Source organism: Salvelinus namaycush, chromosome 2, assembly GCF_016432855.1.
Source record: "Salvelinus namaycush isolate Seneca chromosome 2, SaNama_1.0, whole genome shotgun sequence".
Classification (NCBI taxonomy): domain Eukaryota; kingdom Metazoa; phylum Chordata; class Actinopteri; order Salmoniformes; family Salmonidae; genus Salvelinus; species Salvelinus namaycush.
In genome coordinates this window covers 46706752-46730398 of record NC_052308.1, presented here as the reverse complement: position 1 = coordinate 46730398, position 23647 = coordinate 46706752, and the positions used below count along the sequence as shown (strand labels likewise).

At 44.0% G+C, this 23647-nt stretch overlaps 1 protein-coding gene across 1 annotated transcript in view; it reads left to right on the top strand.

Annotated features, from left to right (window-relative positions):
* Positions 1-23647, top strand: part of LOC120064127 (plexin-A1-like) — a 257343-nt gene that overhangs the window by 167590 nt on the left and 66106 nt on the right. The window contains exons 11-13 of the mRNA XM_039014494.1: positions 12658-12754; positions 15957-16147; positions 23615-23647. The exon at positions 23615-23647 is cut by the window's right edge and continues 119 nt beyond it. Coding sequence (XP_038870422.1) covers positions 12658-12754; positions 15957-16147; positions 23615-23647 — 321 coding nt within the window. The remainder of the gene's footprint in view (positions 1-12657; positions 12755-15956; positions 16148-23614) is intronic.

Here is a 23647-nt window from a genome sequence, read left to right as displayed (position 1 = left end):
AATTTGTAAGTCGCTCTGGATAAGAGCGTCTGCTAAATGACTTAAATGTAAATGTTAAATGTATAAAACTGGGGGGAATGCAATTTCAGAATGTGGGGGTGGCATGTCCCCCCTTTCCCCAGTAAAAGTTGCGCCCCTGCTGATTACAAATGTGGACAGGTAACTATAACGTATCAGGTTTAGAAAGTAACATACCCAACCCTGGTGACAAAAATAAATGAGCTCTGTACAGGATAATTTGTGTAATAAAGAGTAGCTAAGCAGCTCCTCAATAATTGTCCATAGAAGCTTGATCTAATACTTTGTATGTGCAAGAGTTTTGGAAGGCTATGGCAATGGGTTTCAAGACGAGAGAAGAAGAAAAAGTTCCTTCATATTTTTTCAGTAAATACTGCATAAACACAGTGACTCTCCGTTAATAGACAGAGCTGTAATATATAAGGAAAATACATGTTTTTTAACAGATTTATACAGATAAGCTCTGCCTATTATCGGACAGTCGGTGTTTATACAGTATTTTCAGGAATTGTCTGTATTCAAGGAACTGACTGTAAAATAATGGAAATTGTAACAGTAATGGGTGTGCAATCAAAACGGTCTCATTATTGCGGGCCAAACAATGACCAAAAAAAGGGAAGGGAAAGTGGATACCTAGTCAGCTGCACAACTGAATGCATTCAACTGAAATGTCTTCCGCGTTTAACCCAACGCCTCTGAATCGGAGCGGTGCCTTAATCGACATCCACGTCATCGGAGCCCGAGGTGCAGTTGTTGTTGGGGGTTAACTGCCTTGCTCAAGGGCAGAATGGCAGATTTTTACACATTGCCGGATCCGGGATTCGAAACCAGCCACCTTTCGGTTACTGGCCCGATGCTCTTAACCGCTGGGTTACCTACCGCCTGTAAAAACAAACAAAAAGCAAAACACACCACACATTCCCCTGGTCTCAACTCTCACAAGGGACAGGACCTGGAGAGTGTGTCTGTTTTTCTCCTTGTTGACAGTGTCCAGGCAATCTCCTCTCATCCAGCCCGCCAGAGGGGGTCATGGGAGCCGGTAAACAAGAGGAAACACAGCCAGGCTGCTGAAGCCAGGGTCACCAGACTCAATAAGTGGCCACAGCTGGTCTCTGAGAGGGGGAGGAGAAGGCAGGAGAGGGCGGCAAGTAGCCTAGTGGGTAAAGAGCGTTGGGCCGAAATGTCGCTGGTTCTGATCCCCGAGCCGACTGTGAAAAATCGGCCGACGTGCCCTTGAGCAAGGCACTTGACCCTAATTACTCCTGTAAGTCGCTCTGGATGAGAGTGTCTGCTAAATGTAAATGTAGGGGGAGAAGAGGGAAAAGGGGAGAGGACAGAAAAGAAGAATAGGAGAGGGGAAGAGAGGGGAGGAGGGGATGAAATGAGAGCGCAGGTAAAGGGGATACCTAGTCAGCTGTTCAACTGAATGCATTCAACTGAAATGTGTCTTCCGCATTTAACCCAACCCTTCTGAATCGGAGAGGTGCGGAGGGCTGCCTTAATTCACATCCACGTCTTCAGTGCCCGGGGAACAGTGTGTTAACTGCCTTGCTCAGGGCAGAACAACAGATTTTGACCTTGTCCGCTCGGGGATTCGACCCAGCAACCTTTCATGCTCTTAGTGAGTTTAGTTGTTTGGTTAGTTTTGTTAGTTCGAGAGGGGAGGTGAGGGGTGGAGAGGATTTAGCGTGGGAGAATGAAAATAAGTTTGTCTAACTCATGGTTTCTCTCTTGGTTCCTGTATTTTTTTTCTCACTCGCTTGTTTCCTCTCTCTTCCAAATTTTTTGGTGTGTCTCTCCTCCTTCCTCTCTCACTCTCCCTCCTACCCCTTCCTCCACGGGGGAAAATAAAGAGAGGGGACAGATAATATCAGTGCCGGCTTTACACCGCCACCTTCAGTCGGATGAAAGACTGGGCCACTCCATCACCCGTTTTCTCGCACTTTTCCTCCGTTAAGAAAAAGGAGAAAGGGATGGAAAGTCTGGGAGAAAATTGTACGGGAGGGAAGGAGAAATCTTGTTTGGCCTCGGATCTTCCTCTCAATTCGTGTGTGCGTGCGCACGTGCATGCGGACAGCAGCTGTTTCTAAACAAAAATTAAGAGTACTGGGAGAGCCTGATGGGTTCCAATTAAGGTGGACGATGATAAAATGATGATGAATTGCAGTCGGGCGCTGAGACACACACACCAGCCCCTCTCCCAGGACCCAGGAAAAGGATAAGAGAGGGGGAAGGTGGGCAAGAGGGGCAGACGGTTAGAAAATTGGGCTGAGGAAGCGATGGAGGAGAAGGAAGGAGGCAGAGGGGGAGGTAGAAGGAAAGAGGCGAGAGGGGCTTACAGGAAGGAGGGTGGGTAAAGAGAGTGTAGGGGAGGGAGAGTTGAGTAGAAAGCAAGAAAAGATCCAAGAAGTTTGCTCGGAGAGAGGGGGGCACACAGGAAAGGTAATTGCGATGGAGTGAGAGAGAAGTTTGGAAGACAGGAGGACACAGCTGAGGAAATGATGAGGGGAATAAGGAGGAAAGGAGACGAGAGGTCAGAGAAGTAGAGACAGAGTGTAGCTGCAGGGATAATGGTGATCACTAAACGTACATATACCACCGGTACCAGAGCAGGTCCAAAAGGCTTCTTAACAGCTTTTACCCCCAAGCCATAAGACTCCTAAACAGCTAATCAAAGGGCTACCCAGGCCCCTCTTTTATGCAGCTGCTACTCTGTTTTTTTTAAATCTGTGCATAGTACCTTTAACTCTACCTACATGTACATATTACCTCAATTACCTCGACTAACCGGTGCCCCCGCACATTGACTCTGTACCGGTATCCCCTGTATATAGCCTGGCTATTGTAATTTTACTGCTGCTGTATAATTAATTCTTACTTTTATTTTCAATTTTTTACTAATCAATTTTTTACTTGCCACTTTTTTTGTAAGTAAGCATTTCACTCTAAGGTCTACACCTGTATTCGGCATGTGACAAAATAAAATTGGATTTGATCTGTTCCTTTGTATCCAACTATCCCTCCCCTCTAGACGGAGGAGTGTAATACGGAGGACAGTAGGGAGGCTTAGAGCTGAGGTCTTGCATATGCACCACACTGAAAGTGTTTGTGTGTGAAAACACTGAGCCATTAGAAAGACACTGGATATAATGAGGAGTAACTGTACCGCTGACGGTCCTTCCTCAGAGAAGGGGGTGCCCAGTCATGTATGGTATAGCATGACACAGTATGGTTAACCAGACATGATGAACAGGGGGCCTGACGCCGAGGTCGCTCGTTAAAACGGGATAAGGCAGGCAACTTCTTTAATTAGGGTTGTGTGTGTGTGTTTAGTGAGAGAGGGAGATAGCAACACTGTTCAACAGCCTTACCCTCACTCCTCCTCCCCGATCCACCCCTTTCCTCCCATCAGGAATCAACCCTATTCCTCTCTCCCCTTCTCCACTCACACAGCCTGCTGCTCAGTCCAGCAGTTTCCTCTCCTCCCCCCCCTCCCCTTCCTTCTCCTGATGGGTGAGGCGGTACACAGCTCCCATGCGCCGTCCTGTCTAAATAAGAATGAATTTGCCGACCGGCTATCAGCATATGTCAGCTTATCCACCTCCGTCCCTTCCTCTCTGCCTCCCCTCTCTGCCTCCCCTCTCTGCCTCCCCTCATGCCTCCCCTCTCTGCCTCCCCTCTCTGCCTCCCCTCATGCCTCCCCTCTCTGCCTCCCCCCATGCCTCCCATACTCTCTTCCTTAATCCCTCCCTCCAAGAAACGCCTCATGTCAGGTTTTTATGGTGTGTTGCGTGCATGGTGTCCGTAAATCTGGGGCGAAAAGCGAGATGGGAGAAGTAGAGGAGGACAAACGGTGTAAGGAGCGGACTGACCAAGTTAGTGAGATGGGCAGCAAAAGAGTGGGTGTGTTTGACAAATTTTACAGAATTGTTTGTTGCCTGAGTTAATGGCACGTAGCAGGTTGAAAAGTTATTGTTCAAAGGATCCACATTTCGGTGATACCTCAAGCTGTCTAATTTTAACATGGAACAAAAAAGAAGGCAAAGGAAGAAAAAAAAGTATTGCATAAACATTGTCTTACAGTCTGGTGACTACATACCTGCCAATTTCACCTGGCTGGTGAGGAAAAAAGAGAGGGGGTGGAGAGAGGTGTTTGGGAGTATCTGAGCACCGCACACAGGCATAGGCTAGCCTTTGGCACGTTGATATCTTTAGACTTTTGCTTTGGTGCCCCTTCAACATGACTAATTATCTGGATCTGTGTGTGACTCTTGCATGCAACCTGGACTCGGGTGTAGACGTAACATAGTAAACGTTAACTTTGCATGATCCCATTTAGTATGATATGTTACGTTTCACATGGTATGTACTAATTTGTGGATGACATCATCCATTTTGTATGATATGCTACGAATTACAAGTTATATGGTATGTTACGAATGGCAAAATTCCTACCCCCGCGTCTTCTCGTTTTGAAATGGCCAGGACTAGGCCAATATGCACGTGGGTTGGACTATACGAATATGGCTGCGGTGTTCCTCAATTTCCTCGAGCCAGCAGTTTCTTCCTTCCTCTGTGTGTTTTTAACAATAATAATTTAAAAAATGTGGTGGCTATATGATGAGATCCTAACTTGCTCTGGCCCTGTTCCAATCCTGTTATGCTAGCCAGATTAGCCCAGACAGAGTCATGTTATGAGCCGGGCCTAATTCCATACTGACTGACCCCACACTAATCCTAGGGCGGATTACCACTTGATCCTTGATTATGCCTTCATATCTGGACTGTGTGTATCTGTCGGTCTGTGGTCGGTGTGCGTTTCTGTGCGTGCACGTCTCAGTGTGTGTGTTGGGGTTTATCAAGGTCGATACAACGCGTTCTGTGGATGTCAATTAGCCTATATTATTCTGTATGTAAAAGGTTAATCACCTTGCCAACGGCATTTTCATTGCTTTTCCATCACTTTGTTTGTCAATGAGCCACATTTTTCGTTCATCTATTTCCCAATAGAGGTTGTTTACCTTGCTTTAAAGAATTGTTTGTTGCCTGAGTTAATGGCACGTAGCAGGTTGAAAAGTTATTGTTCAAAGGATCCACATTTCGGTGATACCTCAAGCTGTCTAATTTTAACATTGAACAAAAAAGAAGGCAAAGGAAGAAAAAAAAGTATTGCATAAACATTGTCTTACAGTCTGGTGACTACATACCTGCCAATTTCACCTGGCTGGTGAGGAAAAAAGAGAGGGGGTGGAGAGAGGTGTTTGGGAGTATCTGAGCACCGCACACAGGCATAGGCTAGCCTTTGGCACGTTGATATCTTTAGACTTTTGCTTTGGTGCCCCTTTAACATGACTAATTATCTGGATCTGTGTGTGACTCTTGCATGCAACCTGGACTCGGGTGTAGACGTAACATAGTAAACGTTAATTTAGCATGATCCCATTTAGTATGGTATGTTACGTTTCACATGGTATGTCCTAATTTGTGGATGACATCATCCATTTTGTATGATATGCTACGAATTCATCCATTTTGTATGATATGCTACGAATTACAAGTTATATGGTATGTTACGAATGGCAATCCGTAAAATATGTTAAGAATTTGCAATACGTATGATATGTTACGAATTATAATTTGTCGTGGCTTACGTTAGCTAGGTGGCTAATGCTAACTTTAGCTATGGTGGCTAACGTTAGCTATGGGTAAGGTTAGGATTATGTTAAAGGGTTAGGGGAAGGGTTAGCGAACATGTTAAGTAGTTGCAAAGTAGCTCAAAAGTAGTAAGAAGTTGCAAAGTTGCTAATTAGCTCAAATTGCCCGTGATGAGATTAGAATGTGCAAACCTTTGGGTTGCTAGATGTTCGCATTCATCCACCCCGACCAACCACCCTCCTTTCGTTGTTCCCCTAAGTAACCTTCTGTCTTATGTTGTTATCATCTGCGTTTTTCAGCCGAGGAGCTGTTCAGCTACTGTATCTAGTAGGTCTGGCACAATTACCGTATAACCAACGTTTATGAATGACGACCGTCATGAAAATATAATAGCCTTCATACGACGGAGCAGCCGGGAATTCCTGTGGTTGTCAGTTTCTGCAGTAACATGGACTCTTAACAACGTGATGAAACTTTATTGATCCTTGCTGAAACAAGCAATCAAATCACGTTTTATTGGTCCCGTAGCGAACACGTCTTTGGTTGCCTAGACAATGCCCCCACCCTGCAGAGGCAGCAGCAGCACACATAGAAATGGAATGAATAAAACGGGCTTGGAACCTCTTAACCCTGGCTATTTCACTCATGGGTACACTCGCAATGCCTGCCTGGTATTGTGATGCAATGTCCATGGTAATGTTCATTCAAATGATGTTAACTGATGTGGCTCTTGCAATGGAATGTAGTTTTTGTTGAGTTTAATCCACAAATCACAGCACAGATTGATGGGTACACGTCCTGCTTTTACTTCCTGCTTTTGCTCCTATGGGTACACACGCAATGGCCGCCAGTGCACCCATTATGCCATCATAAACTTGAAATGGGGACGCCCGTTCTATTCCTACTATTTCTATGGCAGCACATGCAGTCAGGAGCTGAGGAGAGGACAAAATGTGCGTCTTTAACAATATATTTGTTGTGTGGTAACCGAACGGTTATTACGGTAACCGCGTCATTTGTATTGTATTTATTATGGATCCCCATGCCAAGGCAGCAGCTACTCTTTCTGGGGTCCAGCAACATTAAGGCAGTTGTATACAATAAAAGCAAAACATGACATTACATTTCACAACAGATTTGGCTGGCTAATAACCGGCATCCAACATTCCATGACAATCACAGCCCCTAGTATCTAGGCTACTACTGTATCTCTTATCCCTCTTCTACTTTTTTATTTTTATTTTATTTTATTGAATATTAAAGCATACAATCTCTACCTGCAGTGAAGCCGCTCAACATTTACAGTACTTTCAGTCAGTCTAACAGACGTCCGTCCAGAGCGACCCACCGAAGCAATCATGGTCAACTCCCTGCCCAAGGGCACGCGGCCAGATCTCCACACAAAGTCAAAACGGGGACCCGAACCAGCGACCTATTGGCCACCGGCCCAAGCTCCCAACCGCCAGGCCGTCAACCCTCTAAGACCCCCCCCCCCCCCCACACACACACAGTTCCCCGACAGCTGCTCCTCAACCATCCGAGATTTGAATCTATCCGATCGAATATAATCCCCAGATTGCGAGTTGAAGATGTGTACTTTTAAGAGTATTAGTATATTAGTAATTGACTGACCAGGTCTCTCCAGATCTCCCAACAATGCTATCTAGGGTCAATTTTAGATTCATGTTATGCGTTTTCAGCCATTCCTGAGCCTGAGACCAGAAACAGGCTACCTGAGGGCAATACCAGAACAAATGGTCTATTGATTCTGTATCCTCACAACAGAATCTGCAAAGCTGCGATGATTGTATGACCCAAATATTCAACATTTTGTTGATAGCAAGAATTCTGTACAGTAATTTTGTCTGAAAAGCACGAAGTCTGGAATCTTGCGTCGTTTTATATAGCAACTCATGCCATGAAATCGTTACATCAGAAATCTCTTCCCAGCTATTTTGCAATCTGTAGGGCACAGCTGTCAACATACTGGTCCTCAAATGAAACTGGTATACTTTCCTATTTATGCTCTTTTTGTTCCTCTGACAGTTTTGATCCTTTATATTTGGCAGACAGACCAGTTCCCTACCTCCTCCCGCTGCCACCTGCCTCTTCCATTTTTGGGGTAACGCTGTAATCATTTGGTTGTAATCTTATATTGAGCAAACCTTCCTGTACAATTCCGATGACTCCATAAAAGACATAACTCTACCATTCCAATTGACGAAATAATTTGAAAACAAATACCCTTTTCAAACATCGTTTCCATAAACAAAGGTATTTTATCAACCAGCACATTTCAGTTCAACCATAATATTTGTTGTATAATTGGTTCTCTATTTTCAGGGGATGAAATTGGAATTGTAACCAGCTGTGCAATGCTTGTTTGAAAGAGAGACCTTGAAAAAGGTTTCATTTAGAATTAATCAAAAATGAGACATGGCAATCTGCACAAAGGGAAAAAGGCAATTTTTAAACATTGGATGAGCTTTTCTTAGTCATTTACTTGAGAACCATTTAAGGTTCAAGTAAAACTTGTGAGTAAGTGAAGCTTTTAGAGAGGTTTAGTGCTTTTCTATTTAATCATCTCAACCCACCCAGTTCATATTCATTATATAGATAGGCTCGCTTTATCTTCTCTGGTTTAGCATCCCAGATAAAGTGAAAATATTTTTTCCTCATATGATTTGAAAAACAGATCATCAGGAGTAGGCAGCGCCATAAGTAAGTGAGTAAACTGACTAAGGAGTTAATCACTGCAAATTTCCCATACATATATTTACCTCTCCATGGTTGCAGGATATTGTCTATTTTTACTAGTTTTCTATTGAAATTCTTTGTGGGAGAGCTCATTATATTTATTTTGTGATATGAATACCAAATATGTCTACTGTACTTCACCATCAGCCCATCTTATAGGTAAACTGCAGGGTAACGTAAAAGTAGTCTTTTTTTAAGGATGTAATATGTACACTTATCATAACTTTTTGGGGACTAAAACCTAATTATCTATATTTCCTTCCTTGAGCTATATCACTTGTCAGAGCAAGAGGGGGGAAAAGTGGAAAATGTCTCTCTTTCTCACCATCTCAGTCCCTCTCTCTCTCTCTCTCTCCTTTAGCTTCATTAAACGTTCCCAGGGTAGTTTATTTGTTTACTTCCCCGTGTCTCTGGGGAGAGCGGTTTTAGGCACGCTGTTAATTTGTGCTGCTCCGTTTGTTTTGTTTTGAACATCTTATGCAACGGGAACATTTAGTGAAAGAGGAACATCTCAGGCTCCGGCTAATAAATATGAGATAAACCCAAGCCAATTGGTATCCTGTAAACAGGAATGAATGTTTGTTTTTTTCCCGCCATAGCATATGGGCTAAGTAAGTTCGTCAGCGGTTTTGTGCAGAACTGCATGTCGGTGAGAGAGATACATTTGACACGTGTCTGACCTTACCGGGCGACCTCTAGAACTTTTGTGCTCTGGCCACGTTGTGTTAGCAGAATATACCTATGTGAATAAACCGTGTGTGTGTGTACTAATTAAGAATAATCATCATCTGGTGGGTGCTTATATCTGCCCTATTTCACACATGTACAAGTGTGTGTTAATACGCATGTGTGAATTGGAAATGTGTTTTTTTTCTTTTCGTTACCCACTCTCGCTCGGAGGGGCGGTGTGTGTGTGTGTGTGTGTGTGTGTGTGTGTGTGTGTGTGTGTCTGGCCCCTTGAGGATAGGAGATATTAAACTTTAATCAGGCGTTGGTGTACACATGGAGAGGGAGGTATGGATGATGCCTAACCTCTCTGCCCCACACACACCATGCCACCCCACTGTGAATAAATATTAATGTCTGTAGTGTATCAGGGGAGTCTCGTCTGTTGTGTACATCTCTGCTGGAACAACAGGCCTCTACATCCCCTCTCAACAGTAAGTACCTGTGTGGGGACAAAACCCAAACCACCCCAGTGGCCAAAAGTGTGTGCTTGTGCGTGCAAGTCATACCATGTTCTGATTGGTTGTTCAGGAAGACGATGGGGAGACCCCATTGGCTCTAAAGGCCATGACCGTTAGGGTCAAAGTTTCAGGTTGAGAGATATCAACCGTTCTCTAGGGACATGTTAGCTAGTCTCTTCCTTTTTGTCTTCTCTCCATCTTAGAACCAATTACACTATAGGGCAGCGACATGTGGGGTGCGCTTACAAAACAAGAATTTGACAAATTGGACAAACACCCAATTGAACCCTGAATGCGGAATTCTGTAAGAACATCCTCAGGGCACAGAGAGAAATTCCAAACAACGTAGGTAGAGCAGAATTAGGCCAATTCCCTCCTCTGATTAATATCCAAAAAAGAGCCACCAAATGTTATTTTCATTTTTAAAACAAGTGACCACCACTCATCTCATTACAATTCCTCAACTGCCAAGAGGTGACCATAGAGAAGAGTCCCCTCAACCAGCGGCTCAATTCACTAAACATTACCAACCCAACAAAGCATCAGGACAGTACTCAGAAAATCTGGCCCATCCAAATTATCACAAAGCAAACATACAAATATATCACCTATTGGAAAGACAGACAAAAAATCTAAGTAAACCAATGCTATTTGGCTCTAAACAGACAGTAAGTACATGGTGGCAGATTATTTGACCACTGTGACTGATAGAAAACTGAGGAAAACACTGACTCGGTACCGACTCAGTGAGCACAGTCTGGTCATAGAGACCGGTCGACTCAGGCAAACCTGGCTGCCCAGAGAGAACTGGCTGTGCTCACTCTGCCCCCGGGGAGAGTAGAGGCAGAGCTGCATTTCCTATTACACTGTGACAAATACTCAGACCTAAGAGAATCTTTCTTTAGAGTACAGAAAATCTGAAGAAGAAGCTCATATTTATTGGATGAAAAGCCAAAATGTGCAGTTTTGACAGCCAAATATGTGTCCTCCTGCCACAACAGAAGGGACGGTCAGTGAAAAGTGCAATGTAATGTCAATATTTACCATTTGGTTTGAACATGACTGAAAAGCCACATGGCAGACTTGCCTACTACTACTTTAAATGTATTATTATTCTCATTAATGTTGTTAATCACAATACATTTTCCACTACTACTATTATTATTATTGTTGTTACGAGTGCACCATGATAATGAGTGAGATGCTAATTTCGCTTACCTCTCAGCCTGGCTCCTCTCTTTTTTTACCTTCTTCTTTTCTCACACTATCAATATCTCTCTCTCACACTCTCCATCTTGTGCAAAATAGCCCCCGTCTGTGTCTGTCCGGAGCTCAGGGTGCAGGAAACCAATGTACAATGTTTCAAGATTGTTAGCACAAGCTTTGGGCTGGACCAAGTTGATGGTTGATACAATGTTTCAAGTTCCTTGCAGACAAGCCATGTGTAGCCAGTGTGATTCATTTCTATCAGGATATTTTTTCGACCTGCAGGCTGCAATCTTTTTATTTGTTGGCTTCATGTGGGTTATTTTTACATAGTTGGCAATAGAAGCCACTTTTAGATTTGTCTAATTTTCATTTAGAGTTAGATATAATTTGTATTAACCACTTTTTTTTTTTTTTTAAGTCTTCGTAACTGGCACGCAGGTCGGTAGACATGGTAAGATAAATTGGCACTCCAAATGGAAAAGTTTGCCGACCCCTGGTGTAGCCTATTAGTGGCAACTTTATCACTGAAAAGTTGGATTAAAGTTGCATTGATGTTCAATGGTGAGCCTTGCAGTAACCCTGAGTAAAGTGAGCCAATAAATATATAATGGCTACTAAATAAATAGTTCTTTAAGTTCAGTCTAAAAGCATGACTTTTATTTTCAAAATTCTGTCTGAATATTCATTAGTTGTAGGAGGCTGTGTAGACGGAATAAAATCATCCAATCACCATGCGGCGAATGAATGAACCAATCACGTACCATGACATTGCTGTGTGCTGGACTCCTTATCTACTGAATGCACATTGCTGTGTCTCCTTTTTCTTTTCTTTTTTTACTGTTTCCAACGGCATATTATGTGAAATGTTGGGACCACAATGTCGAAACAGGGGTGCCGAAAAACGATCTAAACAGAGTACCACACTCACATATAGCTGACAGTGGCAGATCACCCTTACCGTGGTCAGATACCTACGGGATGCATCCGGGTTTTCAGGGGAAATGGAGAGAGGGAGCCTGCGACCTGAAGGCAAAGCTCCATCTTAACTCCACGTTTACTTGATTCATTAAACAGTGCATAAGAGAACGTACCCCACATTTTTTTTCTTTCTTCTCTCTCTCTTGTCAGGACCAGAAAGGAAAAAACGCTGCTCGGGCGTTTCATTTATGCCCGCTACGTTAGGTTAGTGTCACATAGCTGGATCATCGTCGTAGGTAGTCGTTAGAGATTTAGACGCGTACCGTCTAAAGGGCCTGTATTCACAAAGCGTCTGAGTACGAGTGGAGATCTAGGATCAGTGCTTGAGTGAATTCTGTTGAATAAGAGATCCTGTTAATCGTGGACAATAATATTAAGAACTTAATTGATTAATAAGAATTCATCCTGGGACTTGTTCTTGGAATTACACAATCAGCAGCTATGTAACCCTATCCTATTAGGGTAATTGTCTTCACTGAGAGAAACAAGAGAAGGCCAAGTGTACTTACAGTGTTAGTCCATTTTGTGCTCATGACTCAAATGAGCCATGAGCGTTAAAACAATGTAAATAAAACATAAAGAAAATATATTAGTTTACTAACTGTTTAAAAAATGTTTTTTATTTTATTCACTTTTCAGTCAATCAAAACCCAACAGAAATCAACAGTTCAGTTCAAACTTTATTGTCCCAAAGGGGAAACTTGGTTTCATGCAGGCGTAACATGATACAAATACACACCATAAACTCTCAGCAACAACAATGTGTTGTCTTTCAGGGAACTTCAGGGACACTGCAACAACATTACAGTAATACGAGTCTAACTGTGTCGTTGCTGTATTTGTGTCGTTGCAGTATAACTACGAAGGTAACGACATCAGCGACCTGCCCGTGGACCTATCGGTGGTGTGGAATGGCAACTTTGTCATCGACAACCCCTACAACATCCAAGGTAAGCACTAGACTTTGGCTCAGCTGGGTAACACAGTCTTGTGGCACGCCCGAGACCCGGATGTGGATGTCAAATGCAAGCACTGTCTTGTTATATCAAATCAAATGTTATTCGTCGCATACTGTACACATATTTAGCAGATGTTATTGCACGTGTAGCAAAATGCTTGTGTTCACCACTCCATCAGTGCAGTGGTATCTAACAATTCACAACAATACACACAAGTCTAAAAGTAAAAGAATGGAACTAAGAAATATATAAATATTAGGAGTGGCATTTACTAGAATACAGTATATACAGTGCTTTCGGAAAGTATTCAGACCCCTTGACCTTTTCCACATTTTGTTATGTTGTATTTTTCCTCATCAATCTACACACAATACCCCATAATGACAAAGCAAAAGCAGGTTTTTAGATTTTTTTTCAAATGTATTAGAAAAAAAAGAAGGGAAATATCACATTTACATAAGTATTCAGACCCTTTACTCAGTACTTTGTTAAAGCACCTTTGGCAGCGATTGCAGCCTCAAGTCTTTTTGGGCATGATGCTACAAGCTTGGCACACCTGTATTCCGGGAGTTTCAACCATTCTTCTCTGCAGATCCTCTCGAGCTCTGTCAGGTTGGATGGGGAGTGTTGCAGCACAGCTATGTTCGATCAGGTTCTAGTCCGGGCTCTGGCTGGGCCACTCAAGGACATTCAGAGACTTGTCCCGAAGCCACTCCTGCATTGTCTTGGATAATCTTGTTTCTCGTTGTCTAAGAGTCTTTAGGTGCCTTTCAGCAAACTCCAAGCGGTCTGTCATGTGCATTTTACTGAGGAATGGCTTCCGTCTGACCACTCTACCATAAAGGCCTGATTGGTGGAGTGCTGCAGAGATGGTTGTCCTTCTGGAAGGTTCTCTCATCTCCACAGAGGAACTCTGGAGCTCTGTCAGAGTGACCATCGGGTTCTTGGTCACCTCCCTGACCAAGGCCCTTCTCCCCTGATTGCTCAGTTTGTCCGGGTGGCCAGCACTAGGAAGAGTATTGGTGGTTCCAAACTTCTTCCATTTAAGAGTGATGGAGGCCACTGTGTTCTTGGGAACCTTCAATGCTGCAGAAATGTTTTTGGTAAAGTTCCCCAGGTCTGTGCCTCAACACAATCCTGTCTCGGGGCTCTACGGATAATTCCTTCGACCTCATGGCTTGTTTTTTCTCTCTGACATGCACTGTCAACTTTGGGACCTAATATAGACAGGTGTGTGCCTTTCCAAATCATGTCCAATCAATTGAATTTACCACAGGTGGACTCCAATCAAGTCATCTTAAGGATGATGAATGGAAACAGAATGCACCTGAGCTCAATTTCGAGTCTCATAGCAAAGAGTCTGAATACTTACGTAAATGTTTTTATTTTTTCATAATTGTGCTCAAATTGAAAGAAAAAAAAACTGTTTTCACTATGTTATTATGGAGTATTGTGTGTAGAATGATGACGAACAAAATGTATTTAATCCATTTTAGAATAAGGCTGTAAACTTAACCAAATGTGGAAAAGGGGAAGGGCGTCTGAATGCTTTCCGAATGCACTGTACATATAGCAATGTATGCGTAACAGAGGAGGTTCGGTGAACCACACTCCTATCATGAGCAAACCTGTGTGACTTGTGTTAGCTCCCTGCGGTCATGTCTTAGGCTTTAGCTCAGAAGGGTAACACAGTTCTGTGGTACTCCAGAAACGTTCTGAAATGTCTGCCACCCACTGTCGCCACTTGTACGACGCCCTGTGGGAGCTTCTCCAAGTGGATGGCCACAGCCATGGCAGTAGCATGGAGATTTCGTTTTATGTAAGCTACCGCTGCACATTAAATCATTCATAGAGTGACCAAAAGGGCTAGTTGCAAGCCAAGTCGGGAAGTTATATACATGCTCTGACACGCTATAAGGTTCAAATATACTCTCTCAAATAGCTCAGTAAGTTTCTGCCGTGCTAAAATGCAACTCTGTGGATGGCAAATGTGTGGCTGGCAAGGGTGTGTTGCATGTGTTAGGGATGTGGGGAAACGACCATACATCCCGTGTGTGGTATTTAGAAAGTCACAGAAATGCACGCACACATGTTATGAGCGCACACCCATAGCCTCAGAACTGGACACAGTCACTTCACACTCACCTTTCTGTGGCGTCGGTTACTTAGGCGTGGGGTGGGTGGTTCGGTGTGGGCGGGTGTCTCGACGTGTGCGTGCCTTCGTGTGTGTGGCTTCGCATGTGTGTGTTTAGCGCCGCCGTTCCACAAACAGGGCCCTGTGGATCGTGATTAAACACACACACACCAACTAGGGAGTAGAACCCCCCCCCCCAGAAAATAAGTGATGTCTTCCGTGGATAAATTGTGTACGCCCAGCGTTTTGCTGTTGTTGTCACCACGGCAGTGGGGGGTTGTAAAGCAGGGGCTCCTGCTGCGATGTGAGATGGAAGATAACATCACATTTAGGGAATTGTTCACTAAAGCCTCTACAGCCAAACCCCAACAACAATCCAGATTCAGACACAATGTACCACAATGAGAAGTGTAGCTTTGTACTTTGTCTGACTAGTGAGTACAATGCATCTCAGTGTCAATGATGGGTGAGTGTTTGAGGTGGTGAAAGGTAGGCAGTGACAGATTGGGAGGGAGACAAGTATGGGTGCAGGGTTTTTCTCCAACCAAGCAGCAACACACCTGATTGTCTGAATCAATTCAGTTTTTCAATCACAGTTAAATTAGGTGTGTTGCTCATGTGGTGTGTGTCTCTCACGTTCTCTCAATGTGTCTCCCTCATCCTCATTTTAACGAAGATAACCATATAACGATGCTCCCTCTCTTAACCCCCGATATGTAAATGTAATTAAATCACTCATTTAGTATCATTTAATTGGCCCAGGGTTACTTTCAAGTTAAAGCATGACCAATGGGATTTGAGAGGCTGAAAATGTTCCTCCGTCGAATTCTTGCGGCCATTTGAAGTACCGCTTTGCTTCATTGCGTATTTAAAAAATGTCGTGTAATATCGTTGAAGATTTTTGATTTTTAGAGGTGACATGTGAGACATACTTTGCAAGACTAAATTGTGACCTATGTCGGACAGGGTTGGTGTCATTTCAGGCTTTCGGATGCTAACTAAACATGTTCTCTCACCCCTTCCCCCACTTCCTCCTCTCTCTCCCCCTCCTCCCTCCAGCCCACCTGTATAAGTGCCCTGCCCTGAGGGACAGCTGTGGGATGTGTCTGAAGGCTGACCCCAGGTTTGAATGTGGCTGGTGCGTCCAGGAGAAGAAGTGTTCCCTGAGGCAGGAATGTGCCCCCCTGGAGAGCAGCTGGATGCATGCCACCACGGGCAACAGTCGCTGTGCCCACCCCAAGATCATAAAGGTACGGGTGGGCAAGGGGAGGGTGGTACTAGGGTGGGCAGCGAACAGCATCCATATAAGGAAATCCTTCAACTCAGGGGGAATAATACGGCATCCATATTAGGACATCCTCAGACATTTAAGTTAAGTGTGCAAGGAATTGGAGTCAAGTTTCAATGTGAGGTTAGGTATTTGCATCACATGGCATAAAGGGTATAATAGGGGATAGAGGACACAGTTGGAGAGGTAGCTTGCCCACACAGAGACTGTATAGTCTTACAGATGGGCAGGACAGGGGAGGCAGTCTACGGGACGTCACTGAGCACCGAGACGACTGATGAAGGGAGGAGTGTGTGTGTGTGTGTGAGAGTGGCGTGACGTTACCAGCTGTTGCAGTGGGTAGCCATAGCGGTGGTCCTCGTCTGGCCGTGGCCCAGGTCACTGTCCCAACAGTGTAGCACTGTGTCTGTCACACACACACACACACACACACACACACACACACACACACACACACACACACACACTGCTGTATGAACCACGTCAAGCATGAATGTAGACAGATTTGTTCTCTCTCTCTATTCCCCTTCTCTCTCATTCTAATTGTTACACAAATGAGATGGGGAGTCTACTGTTTTTCAGAAATGAAATGCATTCCCCTTTTTTTCCATTTGTTTTCCACTACCACCACCTTGAAAAATGTGTATGCTTCTTAACTGCGGAGGGAACGGATCACGTATCCCCTCAGTTTCTGAATGCTTAAAGGAGAATTTCACTATTTAGGAACCTAATCTGTATTTTTTTGTGTAAATGCCATGTTCTAGAAAGGTCCACACACTTTTCTTTTGCAAATTTAATTGGTTTTGAGAAACTTACCCCCAGCAGCGATTGACTTCCTGGTCCTCATTCTGGAGCTCCAGGGCATCCAAAAATCATGTACAAAGACAACAACAACAAACAAAAAAAATGCGTCCTTTTACAAATGGCACTCAGTATCGTGATGTAGGTCGTGTACACGTGAAATTGTGTCATTCCCGAACTTTATCTGCAACGTTATAATCCATTTTGTCGAACTCAAGCGACAACTGCCTGCGTGTGCATATTGGCGTGCCTGCGTGTACTTTCTCATTCCAGCCTGGCTGATCTTGTGATTGAGTGACTGGCAACGTAACTTAGCTACAGGTCACCACGAGATACCAGAACAACTTGAGTGAGTAAATAAAGTGTTTCCTTTATTTTGACAGTTACCTGTAGCACACAGTGACGAGAGGAAATGGGAATGAGGAACTACACGCATGCACACCAATATCACTCGAATTCCACAAAATGGATTAGAACGTTGCGGATAAAGTTCGGAATGACACAACCATGTGTACAGCATCTAAAGACCTGCATCACGATACTGAGTGCTTTGCTGTTTGTAAAAGCATGTATTTGGGTGTTTTAGGAGCCTTTTGTTAATTTACATCAAAAAATATAGAGTCGGTTCCTAAGTAGGGAAGTTCTCCTTTAATGGAGATATTGGGATAATTGGGGCACTGGCACACAGATAAATCCATTAGCTAATGCTCCCTCTCTCACCCGCGCTTCACTTATCTCTTTAAAACAAGCGCACAAGAGGTGTGGGGGGGGTAAAGCTTGGCCTGAGGGGAAGATGTTGGTAGCACAAACAGCACACAGTGGAAAAAGCAGTGGTACAGTACAAGAGCTTCAAAAAGAGAGGTGGGAGAAGAGGGTTTGGAAGGCAAGAAAGACGAGTGAATAGAGAAGATAGACAGAGGAGGAAGAAAGAGAGACTCGACAGTGAGACACAAAAAGGACAAAAATAACCAACGGCCCACCAGGCATTGTTACAACGCTGCCTTGACACTGCTGTGTTATTTTCCTCTGACATGAACATTACAGGAGCGTTCGACAGTGGACAGATGACGAACTGAAAGAGTCTCATTCTTCCTTGAAGAACACATCCCTCTTACGCTAGAAAGACCATTTCATCTTCCACCCAAATTGAATATTACCCTGCTTCTCAACGTCCCTACTCTCAAATCCCTCCTTCCCTAAACTTGGACTCGTTCTCTGTGCTCTGTTATTTATTTTCTCTCTCGCTCGCTCTCTCGCTCGCGCTAATCTAAGTACGCTAGCCACTTTGTGGCCCTTTTATTAGCTAGCGGATTAGCCCCTAATTTCATTTGGACAAGTGTTCGACTGGGATTCAAGGCATGGGGATCGAGAGGCGTTTTGTGCAATTTCTCGCTGTTAACTCTAAATTTAGTTTGACACGGTACAATAGTGAGCGGTAGGGTACCACATTGTTAGCCTGTTATAATGCTAGTACTTCGCTAAGTGCATTAGCCACTGTGTGGCCCTTTATGACCTAGTGGATTAGCCAGTAATTTCATTGGGACGACTGGGATTGAGAGGCATTTAATTATATTTCTCCCTGTGAACTTGCTCAGTTTGACATTGTACAATAGTGAGTGGTAGGATCCACATTGTTAGCCTGTCAAAGTGAGGTTGACAGTGTCCTAATATGGACACCGTAATGCTTTAATATTGCTAGTGGTAGTTGCATTAGTCTCGCTCTCTCTCTCGCTTGGATGTAGAGTGGGGCACACTGAAAGGCCATTTCACCATAATTATAAGTAATTTACCCCCTAAGCCTGCTGTGGCCCTCTATCTCTCCCTCCCTTCCCTCCTTCGTCATGTCTCTTTCCCTCCCTCTCCTTCTCCTCCCTCTCTTGCTCTCTCTCACTTTACTACAAAATTGACTAATAAGAATTGTGTTAATTTTCCTGAGGTTTTCATGCGTTTCTCCCATGAGGGAGAAAGATGAACTGATCTTGCATTCATAAACAAAAACAACCGGCTCCCTTGTGACTTGTCCCCACAAATATCAACAAATACAGACACGCACACACAGCCACCCGTAACCTAACACACACACACGTCATTTATGCAGCAATGAACTGTCATAGGGTAGGCCTTGCCTCCTTCTTGGCCCTCTATCATCCATCATCTCCCCAGCAGTTCTCATAGGGTTTGTGGAGCAGCATTAAGACCACCCTCGGAAACCAATTAAGTGTGTGTGTGTGTGTGTGTTCTTTCTCTGTTGGAACTGCTCATTGTAAAAGGCGACTGATTTCTTTGCTCCCCCGCCCTCCCCTATGTATTGTTAAGCTGCAATATTGGCTATTGCTGGACATTGTGTGTTAAGCTCTCTCATTCTCCATTTCTCTCTCCTGTAATTATCTCTCTCTCTCTCTCTCTCTCTCTCTCTCTCTCTCTCTCTCTCTCTCTCTCTCTCTCTCTCTCTCTTTCTCTTTCTCTCTCTCTCTCTCTCTCTCTCTTCCTCTTCCTCCCTCTCTAGAGTGCATCGACCTAGCCACAGCGATTTACCATTGTTACAACACTAAACACACCACCACAGCAGTATTATAGCACTCAATGAATACCACATCCACAGCTGTGTGACAAAGGACCTTTCTTCCACTGTCATTTTGATCTTCAAAACAACATTATTCATGTTTGTGATATATTTTATTAAAGTGTACTAGTTCTGAGTACAAGGGTATATTTATTATCCAGTTTTTCACCCCAACAGTAATTCTACAGTGCAATGTTGACTACAGCTAGTGTTTCCTCAGTGAAATGGACAATGATTGATTTGCGAAACACCTATATAATGGATGTATAACGGTAGCTCCATAGTGACCCTGTAGGCTTGTTTCTAGAACGTTCTATCTCTGTCTGTTACTGGGATTAAGTCCAGTTCGTATGACCAGGTCCATCATATTCTTCCTATGTTTCAGAACATCTATTATTGCTTCATGTGAAATATGCATGATGTGTTCCAGGTATGAATTCATACATACAGTGGCAAGAAAAAGTGTGAACCCTTTGGAAATACTTGGATTTCTGCATAATTTGGTCATGAAATTTGATCAGAGCTTCATTTCGGTCACAACAATAGACACACAAAGTATGCTTAAACTAATAACACACAACAAATTATAAGTTTTCATGTCTTTGTTGAACACACCGTGTAAACGTTCACAGCGAATGGTGGGAAAAAGTATGTGAACCCTTGGATTTAATAACAGGTTGACCCTCCTTTGGCAGCAATAACCTCAACCAAACGTTTTCTATAGTTGCGGATCAGACCTGCACAACAGTCTGGAGGAATTTTGGACCATTCCTCTTTACAAAACTGTTTCAGTTCAGCAATATTCTCGGGATGTCTGGTGTGAACCGCTCTCTTGAGGTCATGCCACAGCATCTCAATTGGGTTGAGGTCTGGACTCTGACTGGGCCACTCCAGAAGGCATATTTTCTTCTTTGTTGATTTACTGTGTTTTGGGTCGTGGTCCTGTTGCATCACCCAACTTCTGTTGAGCTTCAATTGGTGGACAGACAGCCTAACATTCTCCTGCAAAATGTCTTGATAAACTTGGGAATTCATTTTTCCGTCGATGATAGCAAGCTGTCCAGGCCCTGAGGCAGCAAAGCAGCCCCAAACCATGATGCTCCCTCCACCATTTTTTACAGTTTGTGTTGGTGTGCTGTGCCTTTTTTTCTCCACACATAGTGTTGTGTGTTCCTTCCAAACAACTCAACTGTAGTTTCATCTGTCCACAGAATATTTTGCCAGTAGCGCTGTGGAACATCCAGGTGCACTTTTGCAAACTTCATACGTGCAGCAATGTTTTTTTTTGGACAGCATTGGCTTCTTCCGTGGTGTCCTCCTATGAACAACATTCTTGTTTAGTGTTTTACGTATCGTAGACTCGTCAACAGAGATGTTAGCATGTTCCAGAGATTTCTGTAAGTCTTTAGCTGTCACTCTATGATTCTTCTTAACCTGATTGAGCATTCTGCGCTGTGCTCTTGCAGTCATCTTTGCAGGGCGGCCTCTCCTAGGGAGAGTTGCAACAGTGCTGAACTTTCTCCATTTATAGACAATATTCTTACCATGGATTGATGAACGTCAAGGCTTTTAGAAATACGTTTGTAACCCTTTCCAGCTTTATGCAAGTCAACAATTCTTAATCTTAGGTCTTCTGAGATCTCTTTTGTTTGAGGCATGGATCACATCAGGCAATGCTTCTTGTGAATAGCAAACTCAAATTATGTGAGTTTTTTCATAGGGCAAGGCAGCTCTAACCGACATCTCCAATCTCGTCTCATTGATTGGACTCCAGGTTAGCTGACCCCTGACTCCAATTAGCTTTTGGAGAAGTCATTAGCCAAGGGGTTCACGTACTTTTTCCAACCTACACTGTGAATGTTTAAATGATGTATTCAATATAGACAAGGCAAATACAATACTTTGTGTGTTATTAGTTGAAGCACACTGTGTTTGTCCATTGTTGTGACTTAGATGAAGATCAGATCAAATTCGATGACCAATCTATGCAGAAACCCAGGTGATTCCGAAGGGTTCACATTCTTTTTCTTGCTGCTGTAAACTCACATAACTGAATGTCCAGTGATGTCCAACTTTATGGCTCAAATGCTTCAATATGACCGTCTGAGACCTAATTGTCCCCGACTAGATGTGTGCTGTTCACGTGACGTGCAGATCCTCTGCGCTTCCTCTTTGTCTGCCAACGAAACCCAGAGGCCATTTCCAGCCCCCCTCTCCATCGGAGTAGATTCTCTCCCAGTTGTAGATGTTCCCTTTCATTTGGGTGATAGGGCTCTGCCTGCTCCACTGTATTCATCTTAGATTCAGCTCTCTCCTCTCAGACTTACCAGATGCTATCTCCAGACCGGATCCGCTGCACACAGTGACGACAATAGGCCACACACACAGAGAGAGCGCGGGCGGCGCAGTCAAAACGCTCTCTCGTTTTCTTTATCGAAGTCTTTTCTTTCTTTCGCTATTCTTTCTTATTCTCTCTCTCTCTCTCTCTCGCTTTTGAATTTCCTCTTCTTTTCGCTCTCTCGCTCTCTCACTGGATTGATACGTTCTGTGCAAAGAATCAGCCAGGTGTAACGTTCAGTGTTGTCCTTTGTCCGTTTGATAGTACATGTGACACGCACCCGCTTTGTTTGATAATGCACCACATGCAACGGTCGTTAAACTGCTCTCTGCTATTTGGCAGTTTTTGTACGACGTCCGTGTCATATTTACAGTTTTTAAACCGCTCTGTTTCGGTTGTGCCATGTTAGCAGGTCCCCTGGAAGGTCCCCTGCTGTAATGTTACAGTATGTCATTGCTAGCCTCTAGCATGTCCCTTGAAAGTGAACAAAAATACAGACATGTATTCAGTTCCTATAGATGAACGTTACTAATCAGTAGATGGACAGAGAGAGAAAGAGCGAGAAATGGAGAGACGCACACATAGACCGAGAGACGGAGGGAGAGAGAGGGTCACAGCGGTCCGGGGCGAAAATACCCATAGTTACGCAGCGATGGCATTGTTTGTGTTCAGTCAATGTGCCCTGCTGTTCTCCAATTAGGGGTAGGGCCTGTGTGTGTGTGTGTGTGTGTTCTTGCACATTTGCATGTGTGAATGTCTGCATGTGTGTGGATATGTGTGTGTGAGAGAGAGAGACACAAATGCCCGTGAGAGTGCTTACCTCACATGTGTATAACCTTCCATGCACACACACACACTCACGCACCAAATATGTCCGGCCGGGGGTCAAAATGTCACCTCAGAGACCAGCAGTTGTAGGGGGGTTGAGCGAATAACCATGAATAACCGGGGAGAGGGGAGTCAGACAAATGGAAGTCGCCCCCCAGCGCTGATGTAATTAGCGCAGGTCTTAATCATGCTAGTGATGAACGATAGAGACAGGGCCGCTGTCTGTATGGGGCAAGATGAATGGTCCACTGATTAGTACAGGGCAGCTGTGGGCAGCCATTACTGTGAGTACCTCTAAAGCACCCTCAGGGTCATTCACTACAGAAAAAGGGTCATAACTTGAACTCTTTCTAATAGCATTTAGTAGATTAATAGTGAGGCTGAGTTAGAGAGAGAGAGATGCCAACTGGTGTTTTGACAAAGGAGTCGGATGGGTGAAGAAACACAGCAGTAAACCGCTAACGCAACCTTTTGAAAATGTCATTTTTCCGGACACTAAGCTGTGTTCAAGATCACTTGTGGAAGCTGCAAATAGTCAGCGGACCGGACATGAACTTGTGCTTCAGTTTTTCCCTTTCCCCCCCCCCCCCCCCCCCCCCCGTCCAGGTCCTGTACCACATTTGTGGTCAAAATGTAACGCTGCACCCTGTGGAAACGTTAGATGTACGCTCCTAGCCTCTCTCGACAGACATTCACGTAGCTTGAAGACTTCTCTGAGATTTTTCTGGCGAACAAGAATATAGGCTACTTGAACGGACATTCCAGTTCACAATACCATTTCAACCCGAATTGACTGTACCTATGAGGGTGCAGTCAAAGTGTCATAGTCAGAGGGCCTTTCCTTGGTCTAGTAATAATATTTATTTTTCAAACGACCCTAATATCTGTCCTCTCTCCAGTTGTCTCCAGAGACGGGTCCCAGACAGGGTGGA